The sequence below is a fragment of the Sarcophilus harrisii genome, chromosome X (assembly GCF_902635505.1).
Source record: "Sarcophilus harrisii chromosome X, mSarHar1.11, whole genome shotgun sequence".
In the NCBI taxonomy this organism is placed as follows: Eukaryota; Metazoa; Chordata; class Mammalia; order Dasyuromorphia; family Dasyuridae; genus Sarcophilus; species Sarcophilus harrisii.
Window position 1 is genome coordinate 29,161,647 of NC_045432.1, and position 22,321 is coordinate 29,183,967.

The 22,321-nt window shown below is 34.5% G+C and overlaps 1 protein-coding gene across 11 annotated transcripts in view; it reads right to left on the reverse strand.

The window, feature by feature from the left end:
• THOC2 (THO complex 2) overlaps positions 1-21,443 on the reverse strand; it is an 82,161-nt gene extending 60,718 nt beyond the window's left edge. For all 11 annotated transcript variants that reach the window (XR_002770695.2, XR_002770694.2, XR_004230583.1 and 8 more), the window contains exons 1-7: positions 21,265-21,443; positions 12,644-12,702; positions 10,465-10,556; positions 8,708-8,759; positions 2,671-2,741; positions 1,449-1,570; positions 790-923 (exon numbers count right to left, since the gene is read on the reverse strand). Coding sequence is in view for 7 of the 11 variants with exons in the window: in XM_023506904.2 (XP_023362672.2) it covers positions 790-923; positions 1,449-1,570; positions 2,671-2,741; positions 8,708-8,759; positions 10,465-10,556; positions 12,644-12,702; positions 21,265-21,428 (694 nt within the window). In the remaining 4 variants the exon portion in view is untranslated. The remainder of the gene's footprint in view (positions 1-789; positions 924-1,448; positions 1,571-2,670; positions 2,742-8,707; positions 8,760-10,464; positions 10,557-12,643; positions 12,703-21,264) is intronic.
• Positions 21,444-22,321: the final 878 nt, after the last annotated feature.

Sequence of the window (22,321 nt, forward strand, 5' to 3'; positions counted from 1 at the left end):
AAAATGCCATTTCTTATAAGCTTGTTTTCCTGAAAAACCTTATCTATTGGCAACTGTTAAGAGTACATAGGGCATCTAAGTCTGAGTAATGCTCTTTGCCCTGCCCAAGTATCAGTTTATGTAAAAATAAGACCTTTTGTGTGCCATATTAGAGAGCTTCCATAATATCCAACCTAGTCTATTGCTAATAGAGAAGACAGTGAGTGAGATTATCACTACCAGAGACAATATGATCACTTCAGAAAAACAATCATTATCACTGTAATATCTATTAACATTAAATTGATGAACCATTAGGAGGCAAGGAATTACTTAAAACAAAAAAGCAAAAACAGTAACAAAGGGTAAAATTAAATTCTTAACAGAACCGAACCAAGCAATGGTATTTTATGCAAGTGTGTGATTAAAACAAAATGGCTACCCTTCAAAGTTGAAAGAAAAGACACCAACTTCATTTCATATAGTCTCTCCTTTGAGCCTCATAATAATCCTGTAAGGTATTATTATTTATTAAGGCATTATAATAATTACAAGTTATTATCCCCATTTTATACATCAAAAACACTAAGGCTCAGAGAGGTTAAGTGACTTGTCTGGTCACATAGTTATGTTTCAGAGAATGAGAAAGAACCTGAACCCAGGTTCAGAACCAACCACTAAACCAGACTCCTTTGTAAGGGTTTAAAAAAAAAAAAAAAAAATACATTTATGGCCTGTTTTCTATGAATAATCATTGGCAATTTTTAAAAGTTTTCAGGATGTATATATAAAATGTTACATATGTCTTACCTATTAAAGATTTGATATTTTCTAAGATTAAGTCACTAGTCATACTTCCAGACAAATCCTGTCCCAGTTCTGCAATCAGTTTTGCATAACCTTCGTTCTCTTCTCTTAAGAGATTGAATTTTTGCTGCTTATAACTGAAAGTAGATAAACATAGTTAAGTAAATAAAACCAAGTTAAGCAAATATTTGTGTGTCTATAATGTATTTTTGTTGGTGGATTATGGCATCTCAAAAAGTTGTAGCACTTAGGTAAGATTTAGCATTGGGTAAGATGTACATAAAGAAGGGATTTTAAAAAAAAATAAAAGACTGGTTTTTCAAGAAAGATATTAGCTTTTCTTATATAATGATGAAAGCACACTGAAATTCAAAATATAACAACACAAGGTAGAGGACAGGAAAAAATATCTTTCTTTTGTAATTTAGGAAAATCACCTTACAGTTACAAATATGAAAAATGATATAATGATTTTAATTCAGTGATTATATTGCTTTATATGATCAGAGGAAAAATTTAATCACGAGCTAACTTCTGAGCTACTTTATTTTTTTTTTTTAAATGCCATATACCCTGGTCTTTTTAAAAAAAAACAATATACACAAATTGGGAACTAAAAACATCACTTAATATAATCTACAATATGACATGCAAATACTTACAAAAGTTTTGTCTTGATTTTAACTGATTTTTGATTGAATTGTTGGGACTGCTTAATAAGTCCTAAAGATTCCAATGTTTCTGGATCCAAACGCTCCTTTAAGATTGTGTCTGAAACTAAATACTACATATAAAAGAAGTGTGGTTAAAAAAAAAAAAAAATTTTTTTTTCTAAATTTTCAAGTTTATATTTTTATTCTATGACATCAAGGCACTGTTTAAACTCTAGAAAGTAAATATCAAATGCCATATGTACATAGTTTATCATGAAATATAATTTTGACTTTTAAGCAATTTAACTCCAATGACAAAAGAAAAAAAAAAGCAAACTAGTGTGTATGAAGTCTATATGGTGGGGATATATTATGGTTTTCTAAAAAATAAAAGAAACTTTTGCCACATGCAGTCTATAAATTGTAAGTATTAAGGGTGAAATTCTAGCTAAAATGAAATCCATTTTAACTAAACATTCTAATAAGCTTTAAGTCAAAATCTGTTATAACATGGAGGGCATATTTCTAGTTTCCAGTATTGAAATGTCACCTATGTATTTAACTGTATGAACAAACAATACAGATCTAAGTAATGCCTACTACAAAACAAATTTCAATTTTTGTATTAAATCATTTCTGCTACTTTCTCCTCTCATTCAATGGAGCTTAAAAAAAAATGTTTTTCTACAAATTTCAAATCTATTTTCATCAAGTCACTTTCCTCATAAATGCTAAGAAAAGTATATTGAAGTATATTGAAGAAAAAGTATAATGCTAAGAAAAGTATTACTGAAAATAATAAAAGATCCTAATATATCATTTAATGATTTTTACAAAACAGATGTCCAAATATGTCCAAAGAAATTTTCCAATATTACCTCCTTATATAGTTTAACTAAAACTTCTTGTTTTAATAGCACTTAGAAAACAGGTGGTTTGAATATATACATCTATACCTAAAAATGCTAAAACCTTTATATATTATTCAACTTATTTGCTACAAGTATGCAGGTAGATATATCTTCATCACCATTCATGGTTGTTAGTAAAAGTACAAAAAAAAGAACCTTGTTACAAAGCAGTCTCACTTATGAGTGTTTTAAGGAAATGATAAAACAGGGTTATAATAGTATTTAATAAACTCAATTCTCCAATTTGTAACTGGAAATTTTAGCAAAAGGGATACAATAAAGTTCAGCAAAGGAAAAAAAATTCTAAAGGACACACTTACCAAACAGGATATCACCAGCTGTGTAAAATGGTCTCTCTTGCTTTTTTCTTCTAAACAACTTGTCTCAATATCTATGACAAAAAACAAAGATAAAGAAAATGAATTGTTTTGTAGTTTTTTTTTTTTACTGCAACCTTCTAGCTTCTCCAACAAGGTTACTTACTTCATTTAGAATTATTACTAAAACCACCTGTTGTTCTGCCCTTCACATGTGAAATGGTTATGTACTTTGAGTTTTTTCTCCTAATGGTGGTGATGGATCCATACTCTCTCACAAAGCTCCCTTAAGAACAATGGAAATTAAAAAAAAAAAAAAAAATAGTACAATCTGTGCCCTGAAAGTTAGAGTGAAAATTTTTCTTTTAAGTTAAAAACGGGGGGAAGGGGGTACTAATAACTAGAACTATCTAACAATAAAATGAAAATAATGAAGCTCTCCATCACTGAATTGTTCCTGAAGCAGAGGCATATATCACATAGAAGATTTCTGCATTGAATAAAGGAATAGATTAAATGACATCTAAAATCACTTCCAATTCTATTATTCTAAATGGTACAACTACAGATCAATAAATTATTTCAGTTAACTTAAGATTCTAAACAATTAAGCTATTCAGCAAAAAAAAAAAAAAAAAAAAAAAAAACACCTCAAATATTCAAATATCATCTATTTGACTTGATTGTTCTCTGGAACAATGCAAACTGCAACCTTTCCATTCTTATATACTCTTGTCCACATCATCCACTTGACAAAGTGATATACTTTAAAAGCAGCTTTGAAATTTCCTGAAGGGTAATCCAGCTCACTCTCCTCTAGTTAATTCTGGACCTAACTCATTGTCTATTTACATTGTCCCACATACAAATACGGACAAAGCCCTAGGGGTTGCCCATTCAATGTAGTTGTCATAGTCTGGGCAAGAGACACTCTTCGTCCACTTGACTTTTCCTATATACATAGTTAGCCCAAACTCTTGATAGTTTTGGACATAGTCAAGAAGAGACTCACATTCGAAGACTTGATATAATTAACGCTATCTTTGGTAAATATAAAGACATTTATAGAATTTCACCCTTTGTAGGAAATCTATCAATTTGGACCCAGTATTCAATCTTTTCTATTATGGTGGGAAATACAATCACCTCATTTTGTACTTCAATATATGATCAGCAAGCCATGAATCAGTTTTCTGTGTGATATATTTCAAAGTCTTGAATGATTATCAGATGGGTAACACCTTATTGGTGGCATTGTGCTCTACCAAATAACAAAGTAGTATTCTTTATATATCTTTCTCAATTTGTAAGATAGTACAGATGTAGGCCATCTTCAATTATAAGACAGTTCCCTAATATCCTCATCAAGGATGCCTCCCTACATGGGCTGATTATACTAATAAATTTTAATTAGTACTAAATCAGTACTAAAATGCTAATAAAAACTTCTGTATATAGATAGAAAAGTAGGTCTAAATATAGTAGTCAATGCTTTCAATTAACTTTTTTCTTCTTAATTAATAAGGGCCCCTTCCTTTAGATACTTTATGACTTGAAATACTTAAAATATGACTTTAAAGTGTGTTGCCACTCCACTCCTGCCAGTTCTTCAATGTGCACCTACTCCAATCAAGCTAATTTTTCTATTTTTGTACCTTTTTAAGTACCTCTGAGACTGTGATATTAAGAGAACAAATGTGATAGCTACAATGCTTGGAGTATCTCGGCCAAACTTTCTTTTAAGGGGTTTTTGCTTTATAAGGTAATACTGTTCATAATCTTTCAATGTTGTTCGCCCTAAGATTTTACAAATGAGTACATAATATATATCTCCTATGTTCTAAACTAGTATTATATTTGCCTGCTATCTGTTTGGCAACTCAAGTGTTTTGCTGACTAAAGTCATTTTTGGTCTCATGGAAATATGTAATTGTATAATAATAGACATTATTATAAGCAGTGTCAATGTCTTTTCTTCAGTCCTTTATCCACTTCTTTTTAACTTGTTTGAATATGTCAGGATTGAGACTAATTTCAAAACCATGCCCAAATCTTTTTCTCATTATTCTTTCTTCTAATTGTTTATCATTTCTGACTTCTGCCCTAACAAGACATCAATCCGTCTATGGACAACAGATTCAGGAACGACTTTGTCACAAGTTGCTTCCTTTCTTCAACAAGAGAGTGAATAACGACTTATATAATGTGTTTTAGTGGAGATCCCCTTTCACATATGAGCTCTACCAGGTGACGGTAAGGTCCCTTCCAATTCTCAAATTCTATGATTGTTTAAATATAATACAACTCATTTTCTGTGATGCTACTGGCTGTTAATCATGTCTATCATTTACCGATTTTTTTCTTTTAAAAAAGTATTCATGGAGGAAAAATGTAAGGTTTCTATATAGCGTACAAGTTGGCCTCTTTCATTACTTATTCCTAATTCATGTTTTCTAATTTACTTCTTCACTATTCTTATCCATTCCTAAATCTGAACTGAAATCACTAAGTACCAAAATGTGTTTTCTTAACTTGGAGGGTATTATATGTTTCTTTATAGAACTTCTTCCAAGAATTCAATGCAAAGCTGAGTGCAAAAACTACCACTATTTTCATGATATTTCTTTTACTCAAGATAGTCCATGAAATGATTTTGTTGCCTTTGGGCACAAAATAAAAATCCCACAAATTCTATTCTTACTATTTCCAAGGAGTATCTGAAAGCCATTGACTTTCTTCTAGATCCACAGCACAAAGGTTATTCATCTGGAATCTTTTTTAGAAAAAATGTTGATGACTATTTCAATAATTGGTTTCCTTTAAAATCCTATGCAGTTTATTTCATCCATTTAAAAGCTTAATTTTGAGGAGTTCAAATGGACTTCACCATACTTCCAAAAGTTCCAGGATACAAATAAGATTAAGAACTCTCACAGCAAGAGTATCAAGATTGATATTATTCAATCCACTAATTCATTCTAAACAAGGACATCACATTTAGAATACCAGTCACCATGTTTTATATAGACTGCCTAAAAATAGTATTCTCAGTTCCCTTTTCTACCATTCTGCCACCATGAGTGCACAACTGAAAAAGGGCCACACAACATTGAAGGCCATTTCACAGGGTTACACTTAGTAAATTACAATAGCCAATGAATTAGGCAAACTACTAATAAGGAACCTCTCCACACTTAGTTTGGCTGATCATCAAAAGGAAGACTCAGCCCATTGTCATGAGTATAGCTGAAGCTTAGCTAGTATGGTAGGACCCTCCAGAACTTATGGCATAATCTTCAAGGAGCCAGCATGATATCCAGACCCTAATGCTTCAAAAATTATATAGTATTTTCAAAACCTTAATAATGAATTAAATATCTAGTAGCTAGCGTAATTATCATAACTGTTCAGTCATAAAAAATTTTTCTGTCAGAAAATTGAGAATTCTATGAGATTCTCAAAAGCACTCAATAATTTTTTTTTTAATCTTCCTTTTTAAATAATGCAGCTAACACAATAAAATAGTTCCAATTTGATGGTATCAAGAAATTCAACCATTCACCTCAGGAATTACCAGGATTCACAGATGCATGCAATAATGTTCATAACTTATCTTCAAATGAAAAGTAAGGGAATTTCAAAGCACCAACAGTTGAGTTACAGGCAGTCTCTTCACATAGGTTTCAGAAAATATATTGCTCTCCAGAGACTTCTAATCATCACCACAGCCATTCTAGGCAGTTGGCTTCTTTCAACCTTTAAGTGTCACAGTTTTCTCATTACTTACTGTATAATGTTACCTCCCAGTCCTCTATCCCCCAAAGCTTACCTCTTTCATCCCCTTAAATCTCTTAGGGAATCATAGCCTTTCCTTTCTGGGACTCAGGTCCATCTTCTTTGGCTTCACTGCAAAATCTTTCTTGTGGTAGTCACCTGTCATCCCCTATTTAACCTGTGTTCTTGGACCTCACAAAAAAGTCTTTGATGAACCTTATCATTTTACCTCTTAGCTAATCTTCCTTAGCACAGATAGGTCTGTCATAGAAGTCCTTCTTGCCATTTTCCCCTCTTTTTAATTCTTAAGTTTTGTTTAAAGGGAGTAGGAAACCCATTACCCCAATCTCTCCCCATCTGAAGCCTTTTTTCACCCACTATTATACAACATCCATTTCAGTATGTCTGACACCTACCTCTTTTACTCCCCAGTATCTAATTTACTCCCCAGTACATGGATTTCTTTTTACCTGGTAAGACCCAGCGGGAAAAAAACTTCCATAGCTATCTTATTCATCTTCCTGAAAAACTGAATTGTGAGGGCTACGAACTGGGTTATTTTCCCCAAAAAAGAACACCAAATATAAATTTCCAAAAATGTATCTACTGAAAAATAATTATTTACAGGTACAAATCATTAGAATTTTACAGGTATTTTACATTTTGTGTGTGTGTGTGTGTGTGTAATAAAGAACTCTTACCGAATTATTCAAGTATAAAAACTTCCATTTCTTCCTGTCAGTGATTTCTAACACAATAAGACAACTAAAGTATCATAGTCCAAACACTATAATTACCAGTAAACTAAAACTTTTTTAAAAGTTACTATATTACTATATTTCATTTGCTTTATGTTAAACCTCTCCCAAAATAATTTAAGTAGGTACAAAAGAAACCAAAATAAGCTATCCAACAGGCTCAAGACAAGCAGCCAGAATTTATTAGAAAGTCACTCAAATTCAATTTCTTTTACACAAAATCTCATTGACAACCCTGAAGCATTCTGATATGCTTATTACAATTCTATTTCTTTCTTTTTTTTTTTTTTGCCAGCTTGAAAGAGATATTTTCAAGGGGTATTCACTTATTGAGGCCAAAACATACACTTCCAATGAGACAAAAGTATCCTAAACCAAGGTGTAAATGAACAAGTTTAACAAAGAGCCAAAGTAGTCATTCAAAATTTAACATATAAACTTGACATATAAACATTATTTAAAAATAAATGTTTAAAAATGGTGCAATGTTTTCTTTGAAAAGTTAAAAACAAGTAAAATGCAATTTAACTTCTAATAACTATTACTAGGTAATTATATAATAATTTTAGTAATTTAGTAATTTTAGTCCCAGTCCATTTTAAAAAAAGGTTAAGGGTTAGATTCTCTACCTACTTTAGTACATGGTCACTAAAGCAAAAGCAGTACTCTTTTTTTTTTTTTTTCCTCTTTTTTATCTGGTATAAGTTCATCTTGGACAAGTAAAAAACTGGCTATTTATAAATCTGGTTTATTCACTGACTTAAAAAGTCTCTTAACTAGGGGCAGTTAGATGGTGCAGTGGATAAAAAGCACTGGTCCTGGAATCAGGAGGGCCCAAGTTCAAACCCAACCTCAGATATTTGACATTTTTAGACTTTTAATTAGCTGTGGGACCCTGGCCAAATCACTTAACCCCAACTGCCACAATGCCAAATGTGTGTGTGTGTGTGTGTGTAATACAAATTATATATATAATATATAAATTATATGTAATATATAATATAATATATATAATACATATAAAACAAGTTGATATGTGTGTATAGATATATATAGCAGACACACACATCAACTTCAAAACTAAAGCAGTCTTTTCAAATGACCTATTCTTGTTTTAGAGAGGAAGTTATTAAAGAAGATGAAGTACATTCATGGAAAATAAGAATTTTAAACCTTATCATACATTCAGATAGCCTACCTATTAAACTGACAACAAATGAGGGGACAATATCTGAACTACTGTAAATTATCTAGCTGCTGCTCCAATCGGATAGCCTGAAGTCAACTTTAAATTGCTTGGAATGTCTTACCTGTCAAAAAAGAGCAAATAAACCCAAAATGCCTGAATTTCCACTGTACTTCACTCATAACACTCAAAATTCCAAGAAAAAGCAGTTAATTATCTAGATACATAGAATCATTGTATAATCTTTTGTTTAGGGAGGGGAGGATTTTATGAGCTTACCAAATGGCTCTTTTCATAGTTGAAATGAAGAACTGATACCTACCTAAGATGCAGAATACATCAGCTAGGATGGAAGGCATATCCTCACGATAGTCCTAAATTTTGAAGATACAATTATCATGGCATTAGAACACTACCTTTTAAGTGAATTTATTTAAAATTACTGTTGAAAGATCTATGCATCACTACATCAATGTGCACTTAAATCCCATCAATTGAATTTCCTATATCCATAAAATTAAAAATATCAGAAATTACAGAAATCATAGATGAGAGCATGGGAATCATAAAATAATTTGACAGATGGTATAACAGCACAAAAATATAACTTTCAAACAGCATCCTAAATTAGAAATCACTTGTATTAAGGTACCTCACATCTACCTAAAACAAAATGGTAATGAACTATTGATAAAACATTTCTTATATAAATTCATGTAAAATTCATATTTAAGCTATAACACTAACTTATATAAAAATTAGTCTCTCACATTTTATCAAGTATTTTAAAAAAAACAAAAACCCCTAATATGCAGTTGCTGTCCTACATAACCTTTACTCTTTCAAGATACATATTACATATTTATATACACCAGATCCCACCATCTTATTCCATTACTAATTATCTATTATGTCTTTCACTTTTGGAGAAATTCTGTACTTAGTTTCCCCCCTCCCCCCCCATTTCCAGTACCATACTTTAGGAACATTATAGTATTTTCCTATGGACAGTCTCATTTTTCAACTCCATTTTATCACCCTCTTTTCCATTAGTAACCATCATAGTATAAGAACAGCAATTAGTACTTGGCTAATACTATATCAACCTTTACTGAACTATTTGCAAAGGCCTAATAGAAATCAGCATGGCTCTTTAAAAAAAAAAAAATCAAGCTGCTATGATAAACTAAATCAAATGTATTTGTATAATTAAAATATAAGACAGGCCATGTTGCGGTGTATATGTATGCCATGACAAAAAAGGAACAAGTACAAAAAGCAATCCTGGCCAGCATTAAGAATAAAATACAAAGTGATTTCCACCCCAACCCCCAACCCTCCCAAAAAGTCCATATTCCTCACTATCAAAATAGTTTATTTGGATGGTATGTTAAATTAAGTTTAAAAAAAGAAAAAAAAAAACAACAAACACATCTTCTACTCCTGTAAACACACCCCACCACCCCCAGAGGAAAAAACAAACACATAATGCTAAAAAATACAATCAAATTTTTGGGTTGGAAAAAAAAATTGCCAATTACTTTGATGCTAAGCTTCAAAAGAGTCATTGTTTTAGTTTTAATTCCACTGCTTTACCTGAGCACCAAAAAACAAGAATCAAGTCTTTAAAAAATTACACATTAGCTGTAGGGAGTGCCCAGAAGAATGAGTAGAATGTTACAAGAATGAGTAGAATGTTACAAAGTAGTACAATAGTATAATTCATATTGTATAAGTATATCCAAAAAAGTACAGGCCTCCCCATTCCCCCAGATACTTTTTATCCAAAAAAAATCAAGACAAAAGGACTGAGGAGTACCTGAAGACTTGCCCCTATCTCTGCCTACTACTTTTCTTTTACCTCCTCCTCAAATATGTTTTGCTTTGCTTCAACAGGGGAACGTTTGAGTTCTATATAATCAGTTACTTTGTATTATTAACATCTTTCAAATAACACACAGGTAAAATAAAATTTAATAATCTGAAGAATCTCTATTTCAAAAGATAACCACATATCAAAGTTGTTCCCTCTCTTACTTCTGAGGTAAGGCAAATATAACATCAAATATATATACTTACAATTATATCATTAAGAACATTTGATGCTTGATCATGCTTTAGATTTCCTCTTATGACATGATATGATAGTTCATAGATAACTTGCTGCAGATCTGTTGAACAAAACATACACCATAAATGCATTATTACTATGCTTCTTTGGAACATTTGACTATCAGATTCTTTTAGTTACTACTATAAAAATATCAATAGAGACAATAACTTTTTTTTTTTTTTACTACTGAATCTAAAAGAAATTTTTAAAATGCATTACCTACCAGTTCATTAAAATCTTGTTGAAAAGCAACAGAAAAATCCTGGCTTTCTCGTCCATCTATTAACTTTCTGTCTAGTTCTTTCTCCAAACCTTCACATTTCTATTTCCCTTCACTATTGCCTAAAACTGTTATAAAATGCAAATAGCAAAGATAGTGTTTAAAATATATATGTTCAAGAAAATTCTGTATTAACTACCACTGGGCTCATTCCCCCCTCCCTTCCGACCTCATTGTCCCAACCTTTCTAGCAAAGAGGTTAGACAAAAGGCAAGGGGGAACCCTGCTCCCCCTTCCTCTGAGATGTATTAGGATTTTGCTCTCTTCACTTACTAATTGGTAAAAAGAATGTAAGTTTTTCTATTCCTTCAATAGCATATTGCTTTCCCTTATGGTTTAGAGTTAGTATGGAAGAACAGTTTTATGAATGCTTTCCCTTTCACTTTTTTTTCCCCCATGAAAGGGAGTTGAAATATATACTCTGCTATGTAGTGGAGTATTTGGGGTTCTGTTTTCAATCTGGTAGAGAGGCAATGGAAGTGAAGCTTATAATGTAAAGACAATAAGGAATTAGTAAAATTTGAATTAACTATGGGTAAGATGCACAAATAACCATCATCAAAAAAACATCTCTGCCCACAAAAAGAGGAAAAATAAATAAAGATCATAACTTAACAGAAAGTCTCAAAATGTTCTCAGTGTGCACTAGAACCAAAAGAATTCTAGTTTTAAATAAATTGAATCATTTAGTTGGTTATGACAACTGTCCAGGTAAAAAGTGATAAGGGCCAAATGCAGTGTGAGTTGAGAGAAAGAGATGATTGAGGAAAATTCAAGGATGATTCAAATGTTAATACCAATGTGTACTTTATCCCATCATCTTTATAAACTATCCAGTTCTCACTATATATTGTATTATGTAATACAATATATTTGTATTGTAGAAATACAAATTGTAATTATTTAATAACTTTTGCTTCGATAAAAAACTAGTCTTAAAAATCAAGAAAATGTAAGATTCAAGGTTCTACATGAGGAATACTACAGGAAATGCTTCTAACTCCCTAGAAATCTAGCAAGTTTTTTTTTTTCCTCTCCCTAATAAGTGAACTACAGTAGTATTAATGAGTAGTTCAAAGCTCCAAAATATCATTTCTTAAAAGGCTGGAGTAAAAGTGGCATTTGGCAAGGAAGCATCTCAAAACAGGGAATAACTTTTAAAACAAATTAACACACACAAAAAAAAAAATTAATCATTTACTGCTTTTAAAGCATGTATTTTAATCAAAACTCCAAAAAAACTTTTCAAGTCATAGTTGTAAACATTCCCTTTCCTTTTATAGATTACCATAACTGATTTAACAAATCCCCAGATATCACCTAAACAAAATTTTTTTTAGCAATTTAAAAAACAAGTTCAATTTTTGACAGTTTTCTTAGGCAAAAAGGTTATTCTTTCTGAAACTGTTTAATTATGTTCTATTTCTCATTGATCATTTAAAATACAGTAATTGCTAGCTGAATTAGAATATGACAACCTAGACATATATAATCCCATTAGGAAAAACTTTCCAATGCCATAGGTCTGATTAAAATATAACTACAATTATATCACCAATGTATGTAATAATGCACCAATCACATCCTATGATGTAGCTAGGAGTAGAATATAAGTAAAATCTAAAATAGTTATCTTCAACAAAAGAAATATGATGAAATTGCTACTCTAGTTGTTTTCTTATTCTCAAAAAGCATCAAAAATATGAATGTTTAAAAGAGTCAGAACAGAGAAAATTGAAACTAGAATAGCCATCCTGTATCTAATAAGTCATCTTTCCATTTCTGCTTTTTACCATTTCAAAACAATAAATTGAGACTATCATACATATCAAATTTTTAATTCAAACTAGTTTTAAAACACTTACCTCTAAAAATCAAATGTTCACGGGTTTTATTTTCACAGAGGGCTCGGCATAGCTGCACACTAAAATAAGATAAAAATACTATATTAACTTGATTAGGCGACACATTAAATATGCCTGGATATCTCAAGTTACCTGCTTCTTTCAATGTGTCCCAAATATCACGTACATGGATACATACAGTGACACCAAGACTGGATGCAAAACTATATGCAAATGCTAACATTTGCACTTATAGTAATTCCTGTTCATTAGACTATTTAACAGGTGAGCAAGTTTTACTACTTTTTTTTAAAGAGAGAAATCCAAAAACTATACAATTGACTTTCAATTCTAGAGGACTTTCACATAGCAAGATACTAATTTGCCTAATAAAATTTAGTTATATTTTGTGTTATAAAAATGTCAGATTGTTAAAATCATAGCATTTAATTATTTGTATAATCTAGCCTATATATATTCCAAACATATGTACATGTATATTATATACTGATTATTCATGTTTGTTTTTGTTAAAAAGATTACTCAGAACTGCTACCAAAAATAATAATGAATATATAGAATTTAAATTTAAAATTATATTTTTTTAATTTAAATTTATATATTTAAAAGTTTATATTGCCTCACACAGGTAAAAGATTTGAAAATTCAAAATTTATCTTCAAATATTTCCAAACATCCCAGTTTCCAACTTTCATTCTCCTTTCTTTAACCCTCCATACCCAAGTGTGGAATCCTTCCAGTTAATCCTTCCAATTTTCTAACCCCATCACCTACAAAAACCTCAGAATACCAATATCATTTATACTTTGAAATTCATAGACTCAATCGTAGAATCACAGAGTTGAAAGGGATCTTAAGACATCATCCAGTCCAACTCCAGAGGAAGAAGCTATAACCCTTAATTATCCCAGAATTATTTAAGATTGTGAAATAAATGTTTCATGTCAAATAAGAGAAAGCATTTCAAACAGAAGGCATAAGTATGTTTGGGTTTTTTTTTGGTTTGTTTGCTTTTTTTGGAAAGGGAGGGTGGAGCCCAGAGGACTTAGCCCTAATAGTCCTATAACACATAAGGCTCCCTAAAAGAAAATCTGCTTTAGCTATTTTGGACTACTTAGGAAAACTAGGTAAGAGAAAATAGAACATCCTAGGTGGATTCCCTCCAGTCTCCATCTCCTTAACCATACTACCACTCACCATACTACCACTCTTTGTCTTTAAAGAATAAAGTTAATAAGATCCAAAAAGGTTTTTTCTGAGATGAGTTGATTTAAACATCTTTGTATGTAGAAAGCAAGGAAGTAGAAAGAAAAACTAAACATTACAAGACTGGAAATGACTAATAAAGCAGACCTAGGGGAAAAAAAAAAAAAACAGGAAGAAATGTGACAAAGACTATAAATGAAAGGGTTATTAGCCCTCAAAGAGAAAGGCTACTTCTTCCTCTTTGATAGGAAGAAAAAAAAAAAAAAAAAGGCCTAGGAACCAAGAAAAACACACTGTTCTCTTTTCTCCAAGTTCTTCCAAGTACAACAAAATATAAAAGCATAGTTATCATTTTAAGCTTTCAACTTACATGTGCATTTTTCTTTCTTTTTTTAAAATAGGAATTACAATATTATATAGGAATGATATAATTCCACATTTTAAAATTAACTCCCTAAATAGGATAATGCTTTGCATTTGTCCTTTCAATAAAATATTAAATTACACAAAAGTGTAGTTGATAGAGAGCCAGACCTGAGTCAAGAAGACCTAGGTGTAAGTGGCTATACAACCACCCACTGGTTGTAAGGGCTAGCCAAAAACATTTAACAGTTCATTTAAGATAAAATGATCAATTATAGACAAGTAGCCAGTCTGCTTGGGAGGAATAGAAGATTTATATCAAAATAAATCTCCTTAAAGCATTATTTAAATTTGTCATATCATCATATCAGAATTTTTTTCCTTAGTCACAAGTGAAGATTCAATCTAGGAGAGAAGGTTCCTTCGAAAAAAGAAGACTAAGGTAAAAGACAAAGATAGACCAGTAAAATTTTTTTAAATTAAGTACTCTCTTCTCCAGTATAAAAACAGTAAGACAGTTATAAACAGTTTAGTGAAGAAACCACTTCAATGTTTTTTTGGGGGAAAAAAATCTCAAGAAAAAGTTTTAGGTGAATCCTAATCTAAATAACAACTTTCCCCAAAAATAATTAAGCTTTACCCACCCCAACTGATTATTTCTTGAACTGATTCATTTATTGGCCAATCATGATTTAGAACCAAAATAAAGCCTTAAGATTAGCTAGTTCAAAAAAATAAATGAAGAGACATGCTTGTTTTTCCTTTTCTGTTTTTAAAGGTAGAAAGGGTGTAGGTAGGGTTAAAAATATTAATGTTCCTGCCCCTCAAAAAAGAGACCCATTGTAAAAATGTACCTAAATGCTCAGAAGAGAAGATGGGAAAGAATTATTTTATTTTCAATAGTATTTTCCAAATACATGTAAAGACAATTTTCAACATTCATTTTTGTAAAACTTTGTGTTTCAAATTTTTCTCCCTTCCTCTCTTACCTTCCCCAAGATAGCAAGCAATCTGTTACAGGTTAAATATGTCCAGTTCTTTTAAACACATTTTCACATTTGTCATGTAGAACAAGGAAAATCGGACCGCAGGGAGAAAAAAGAAACAAACAAAAAGTGAAACCATTATGCTTACATCCATTTTCAGTCTCCATAGTTGTCTTTCTAGATGCAGATGGCATTAGGATGGCTTTAGTTTTAAAATAACATGGAAAATTAATATTTTTATTCTAGAGGGGCAGATTGTCTAAGTGACCCTCAGCAAGTCACGCAGCTTTATAGATCCTCCAGGAAATTCTAAGAGCAGGTTCATTGGTAGGAGTTTCCTTATCTACTTTACCCACAGCAATGAAATCACAGGCCTATGCTAAAAAACATACTAAAAAATATCCAGACACTTGTTTTGAAATACAGAGATTTATATAGATACCATTTGCAAATAAAGCTCATAAGATGAAAACCTTTCTCTCAAGGGGTTTCTTGTATAAGAAAATCCTTAATCCCTTAACTCCCACTAGAACAAGAATCCCCTATTAGAGTTTTACTATCACAAGGAAGCTCAGCTGCTATATCACCCAAATCCTGTACTCAAAAGCAGATACTTTAAAATTATATTAATCAAGATACAGCAATATAAGCCAGAAGATTCCAAAACCAAACTGCTAAAAACCTGCATGTTTCATGCAATATGAAAAGATCTATAATTAGATAGAACTCCAAGGATAATTCTATAATACTAAGGGGTAAATTATTGTTAATAATAGGGACAGATACCAATACATTCATTAAGCATTTCATTAATGCCCTGTTTTTAAATACTTCTTAGGAAAAACTCACAAAATCTCTTAATTTCCTCTCATTAAAAGGAATGCACAGGATCACTTGAATTAGTTCATAGCAAAGAAACCAGAACCGGAATAATATACAGAAAGCCTACAATAAAGTAAATACACTAAAATGCCATTAGAAACCAGATTAAATGAACTGATCAAATACAATTCCAATGGACCAAAAAAAATTTCCTTCCTCTAGGAAGGAAAGTGATAACAGGTGGGAAGTGTTACATAGGCTGTCAGCAAGGTGGGTGGTTTTGCTACATTTTATTTTAATAGGGTGGGAGGAAGGGAAAAGAGGAAAAAAGGGAAGAGAGCAAGAACTATGTCCAAAAAGTCATTACTAAACCATGCACCTAGCAATAATAGTATTAGGAAGCCTATTCCAAAAATGTAAGAGGGAAAAGGTCTAATAAGCACAAAATATTTCTAGCAGTTTTTTCTGTAATATCAAAGAACAGGAAACTAAGGGGTTGCCAATCAAACTGGTGAATAAGCAAATTATAGAGTATATACACACACAATGGAATACTATTGTGTTATAAGAAATGACCAGAGTCCCAGAGAACCAGGGAACCTATATCAAATGATAGTCAAATGAGCAAAATTAGCAGAACAATGTTCACTTTTGCATTGTTATAAGTTTATGATTTCCAATCAATAAATGATCCACCATGATTCCTGAGTACACATGATAAAGAAATAAAGAACATCACCCCCGACAGAGGTGATGGACTAATATGCAGAATGGGACATTCAATAAATATAGTGAATGTGGGTATGTTGTTTGGCTATGCTTAATTTTTTTGCAGGGGTTTCTTGGGGGAGGGGAGGGTTGGAGTCTGGGGAGGAATAGTTGAAAAAAATGCTTAGCAACTGAAAAAAATTATAATTTCTTTTAAAAGAAAGGTAGAAAGGTCAATTAGCTAGGACACAAGAACACATGGCTTACTCCACTAAGTAACCCTGACAATTACCTAACAGTACCATATCAACTTATAAAAAGCCCTATTTCACAGAAGTAAAACAAAAATGTGAGCCATACAACCTCAATATATTTGGAAAACATGAACATCTCCAGTGAAGCTATTTTGCAATATGTTTCTAGGGTGAAACATGACAAAGTGAAATTCTTACAACTTAAAACTTAATGTGAAAGTAAACAAGATACCCTTAATACTTTCAAATAGGTAAACAATATGAATTATCAACCATTATGAATTATCAACCAGCATTTATGAAGAACTGACTGTATCGGGCACTACGCTAGGTGCTGAGCATACAAAGACGACAATGTCCTCAAAGATGTTACATTCTAAAGAGACAATGTATAAAATGACTAACAATAAAAGGCATCGAGTCAAAGCTAGCCTGCTTAAATCCAGCAGAACAATTTCATCTAGCGCAAAGGCCTTGCCATTTTTATTCTCCAACACCTAGCACAATGCTTGGCACACAGTAGGTGCTTTATAAATGCTTGCTGAATTGAATTAGTTTGGTCAAAAGAGAAAATACATTTGAGATATAATTCTAAGCATTTGCTAATATTGAGAATGATAGTGATAAGGATCTGTCTTTACACATTATTTCATTCTCAAACTTCTTATCTTCCCACATACTACAATGTAATCATTAATCTGTGATGGTCTAGATTTGCAGAAAAGGGGGTTAAAAAAAAAAACATTTAAGACATCATCATTCCTGCCCAAGAAAATAAAGTGAAAAATCACTTTGCAAAATAAACAAAAAGTTAGGCTGTACAAACACAAAAAATTTCATTTTATATTGTAAGACTAAGACATAATTGTAATTATGAAGTATTTACATTTTTAATATTTTATCAGTTTACAGAACATGTTTTGTAGTCAATTCTTATTTACATAATAGAACCCAGCTGTAAGTTATTACAATGATTTGAATATAATGCAAAAAAAATGTCTTCCAGAAATTTACTAACTTCACACAGTAAAATGCTGATAACTGTATATGAATTTTCAAAACTACTATTGTAAAGGTTCCATTCTGGAAAACAATTAAAAATGAATTAAAGAACTGAAAATCAGAAAAGTAATCAAAAAACTGGTTTTTTATTCGTTCTAACCTACAGAGCTTTTCACCACAAAAAAAGGTAGTTCTGACTTTCATTGTCCTTAACCTTGAACACTTTCTGTTAAGTAGCCAAAATGTCCCGAAAACAGTAGTAGGAAAGCTAACCAATCTATAAAATTTATATGAGCCCCTGCCTGTATAAAAGAACTGCTTTTACATTATTAACAATAAAGACTTACCAAGACAGTAGTCAACATGCTGTAGAGACCCTTTTAAAAATTACAAATTGTATACATGTACACACTTATTTTCATAAAGTAGCAAATACCTTGGCACTTAGCCATCACTCATTCTCCAAGCTTCAATATGCCCTGTCTCTACCTTTTATTCCCTCTCTTTCGCCTTCCCATTTTCCCTTTCCTCCTCTCCCACCTCTCCCTCCCACTCTTTATTTGCCTTATTTACTCACTCTTATTTTACTGTCTATTTGTTGTTTCCCCCATTAGAATGTTAAGGGCCTAGAGGACACAGGCAATCTTTCTTTTTGCCTACTTGTTGACTTGACAACTATGCAAAGTGCCCAGTGTAAAGAATTAGAAGACGTTTATAAGAACTAAAAATAGACAATGTTCTCTAGTAAAAACCCCTAACAATCAACTCACAAAATATTACTTTAAAATATCTCTACGTTCAGCACTGTAAAGATTTGGAAAGGAGGCAAAAAAGTAGTATAAAAGGTACTTGGCCTCTCAGAGCTTATCTTGATGGAGAAGACGGAACTGGTAAATAGGCAATTAAATCACATAAAAGATGAGAAAATAAGGTAAATGATCACTATAAGTCCTTTCTCTGATTTCCTTGTGCAGTGTAATGTAGTAGAGTCCTCAAAGATTTTATGGAGGAGTTAAATCTCCCATTGGGCTCTATAAATATGTTGAGAAACTATGACATTAGGACCAGCTAACAACCAAAGCTCAGAATATTCAGAGTGATACAAAGCTGGCAAAAAAAAGGAAAAAAAAAAAAAAAAAAACACCTTCCTCTAGCAATGTTTAATATTGCCACCTCGTTTTAAATTTTCAACTTAAATCTGAGTTATTTACAATACAGAGTCCTCGGTATTAAACATCTACTGCTTAGAGAATGGTTCTAAACACCCATTATGATGATCATCCTTTAGATTCCATTTAAAAATGAGCTATTTAAAGTGAGCGTCAAGCTATATGCCATATTTTTTCAACTTAAGGTTCTTCAACATTTTCTAAGAGCAAAGAATGAATGTCATTCTCTTCACGTTTTCCAAATTTTAGACCATGAGTTTTTCCAATAACCAAAAAACTACTTTTAAATGGAATGTGAATGTGGAACATAGGCTGATGTTACACTAGAAGTATTTTATGATTTAAAAAAAACTATTGTCCATTGGCATCAATTAAAGGCACCTGACAAACCTAACTCATTAACATCTGCCATATTAGAGCAGGTTAAAACTAGAGGCAGTCAACATAGTGAACAAAATAGGATCAGGAGAAGGTATGGCACATAGGAAATTCCACTGACGATGAGCAACTATGAAGCCGAGAAGAGAGCTCTGTAAAATTGTCACATGTTAATTTCGCCCCCCCCATCTTACCCCCCCCCACTCCCGCCCCGTCTTCGATCGCGAGCGCGCCTGTACACATACTACACACCACACACACATATATAAACACACACGTTGGCCTTGAACGTCCCACTCCAAACTATGGGCCAAGAAAAAGTGCCCTCAGAAAGGCGCACTCCATGACAGGGTGCCAGAGCGGCCAAGATTCGAGAAAGTTGGTATGAAGGAGCCCTGGCCGTGAACGTTAGCAGAAAAGGAGACCAGTGAGAAGCCGCCTCGGGCGCTCACTCACTACTCAGGCGGGAAAGCAAATCGCTCCGGGGCACAAGAAAAGAGCTAGGGAATCCCAGGGGTAGAGGGCGGAAAGGAAACCCCGCACGGGAGGGGCACTTCCACTGAAGGGGAATGGATAAAAGAGAAAGGAATGAGAGTGAAAGGGGAAGAGAGACGAGAATGAAAGGGGGGGAGATAGGATAGTAGGGATCAGCAGGTTTTAGAAGGGGGACCCGGAGATGGGACAGAGAGAGCAACCAGAGGGAGGACGGGAAAGAACCGCGAGGAAGCGGGAGAAGGGGGTTGCTGAGAACAAGGAGCAAACGCCATGGGGGCGAGGGGGCCGCCGTTAGGGAGTGGCAGAAGAGCCCGCGAAAAACGGTGGGGGGAGGGTCTAAAAGCAAAAAGGAACGTGGTGGAAAGGCGTGGGGGGGGGGGAAAGACGATCAAAATTAAGAGAAATTCGGTGGGAGGGGGCGGCGGGGAAGAGCAGAAAAAACTCCGCAGGGGGCGGCAGAAACTGGAGAAACTCCGCGGGGGGAGGGGGAAGGGAGAGTTGGGAAACGAGCAGGGAATACTCAGCTGGCGGGGCGGGGAGGGGGGGGAGAGAATAAAAACAGGAAAACTCGGCGGGGACAGACAGAAGCATTAGAAAATCGGCAAGGGGGGGGGCAAAAGCATTAAACATTAGAAAATCGTCGGGGAGGGGCATCAGCATTAGAAAATCAGAGGGGGGGGGACAGAAGCATTAGAAAATCCGCAGGGGGGGAGACCAGAAGCAAAGGAAACTCGGTGGGGGTCCCGGAGTGGTGGAGGAAACGGAGCGAAGGGGAAAAGGGAGGCGCCTGGAAGAGAAACGGGGAGTAAAACGGTAGCTTGGGAGAAACCAGAATCGGAGTGGGAATCGGAGTGAAAGTAGGGAGTGGTGAAAGTGGGGTCGAGGAGCGGGAGCGCGGGACAAGAAGGGAGAGCCGGGGCCTCAACCAGAGGGAGCGCTCCGGGACTCGACGCGGAAACACAGAGCGGGAAACGCCAGGCCGTGTTTGACAGACTGAAAAATCGGAGGGGAGCGAGTTCCCCTCCAGAGTCGTGGCGGAGGCCCAGGGATTTGCCCAGAGACCGAGGCCTCTGGACTTAGAAAGTCCTCACAAATTCTCCTCGGCCGCCGTCTAGGGGAGAGGGGGAAGGGTGGGGGAGGGAAAGAATGCCGCCCCCCAATCGGCTCATCAAAACCGAAAAACTCTCGAGGGACAACGCCGGGCCCCGTCTATCCCCCCCGGGCAGCCGCTTACTCACAATTCGAGCTTGCCCACTTTGTCCCAGTTTTTTATCCACTCGTTGGGAACCACCGAAGTCGGTCCGCTCGTCGTTGCCGCCGCCATCTTCCTCTCTCGAGGAGCTGGAGCCCGGATGTATAGTGAGGGAAAGAGGGTCAAAGGGGAGCACCGCCCACAAGGCATGCTGGGAGCCGCAACGCTCGTTCACCACCTTCTCCGCCTACCAGAGCTCGGGAGCTGGCCCCACCCCCGCCCACAACCGCACCTCCCCGCGAAAGCGAGCACGCGCGAGCGCGGCCACGAGCCCCACGCTCGAATTCTGCTCGGTGAGGGAGCGCGATCCGCGCTCTCGGTCCCCTGGATAAAAAGGGAGCGGGAACAAGGAAAGCTGTTGTGAGCTCCCACGCCCGCCTGTCCGCCTATCCCGCCTCCCTCCGTTTCTACGAACCTTAAGGGAGCTTGTGGTGGGGATCGAGCCTCGAACTACGGCTTCCACGTGTGCATCTGTGTACTGTGGGGGCATTCATGGCACCGTTCCGGCCTTCCCCGAACCATGCCTCAGTTTCCCTTTTTGAACACAAGCTTCCCGGACCCCGGTTTTTTACCGCCCTCTAACCGAGCTGCTCAGGATAGTGTAGCCAAAAAATCACGGAAACGGTCCAGGCAAAAATGTCTCTTAAAAAAAAAAATTCATTCTATTAGCAGTATGGTCCTGGAGAGAAACATGAAAGAACTGAAAGTCCCAGAATTTAAACTTAATTTAAAATCACAGCATGTTAGAACTGTCCAGCACCTTATCAACAAGGAAACCCTAGTGGAGATTTTAATTCCAGCCCTGGCTGTTGACTCTTTATGACCTGGCATCCAAATACCCTAAGTCCTTTTCTCTGTATTTTAATCTTCCTCCTTTAGAGCTCTAACATTCTGCAGTCCTAAGACTTTTCCCTTCTCTTCGCCTCGATGTCCCTTCTTTTCCAAGCTGTTGACTCTCTTGTATACCTCTGGTTTCTTTTCTAAATTTTTTTTTCTTCTACCTTATTTGCCTTTTAAAATCCTTTATGAACACTTCCAAGAAG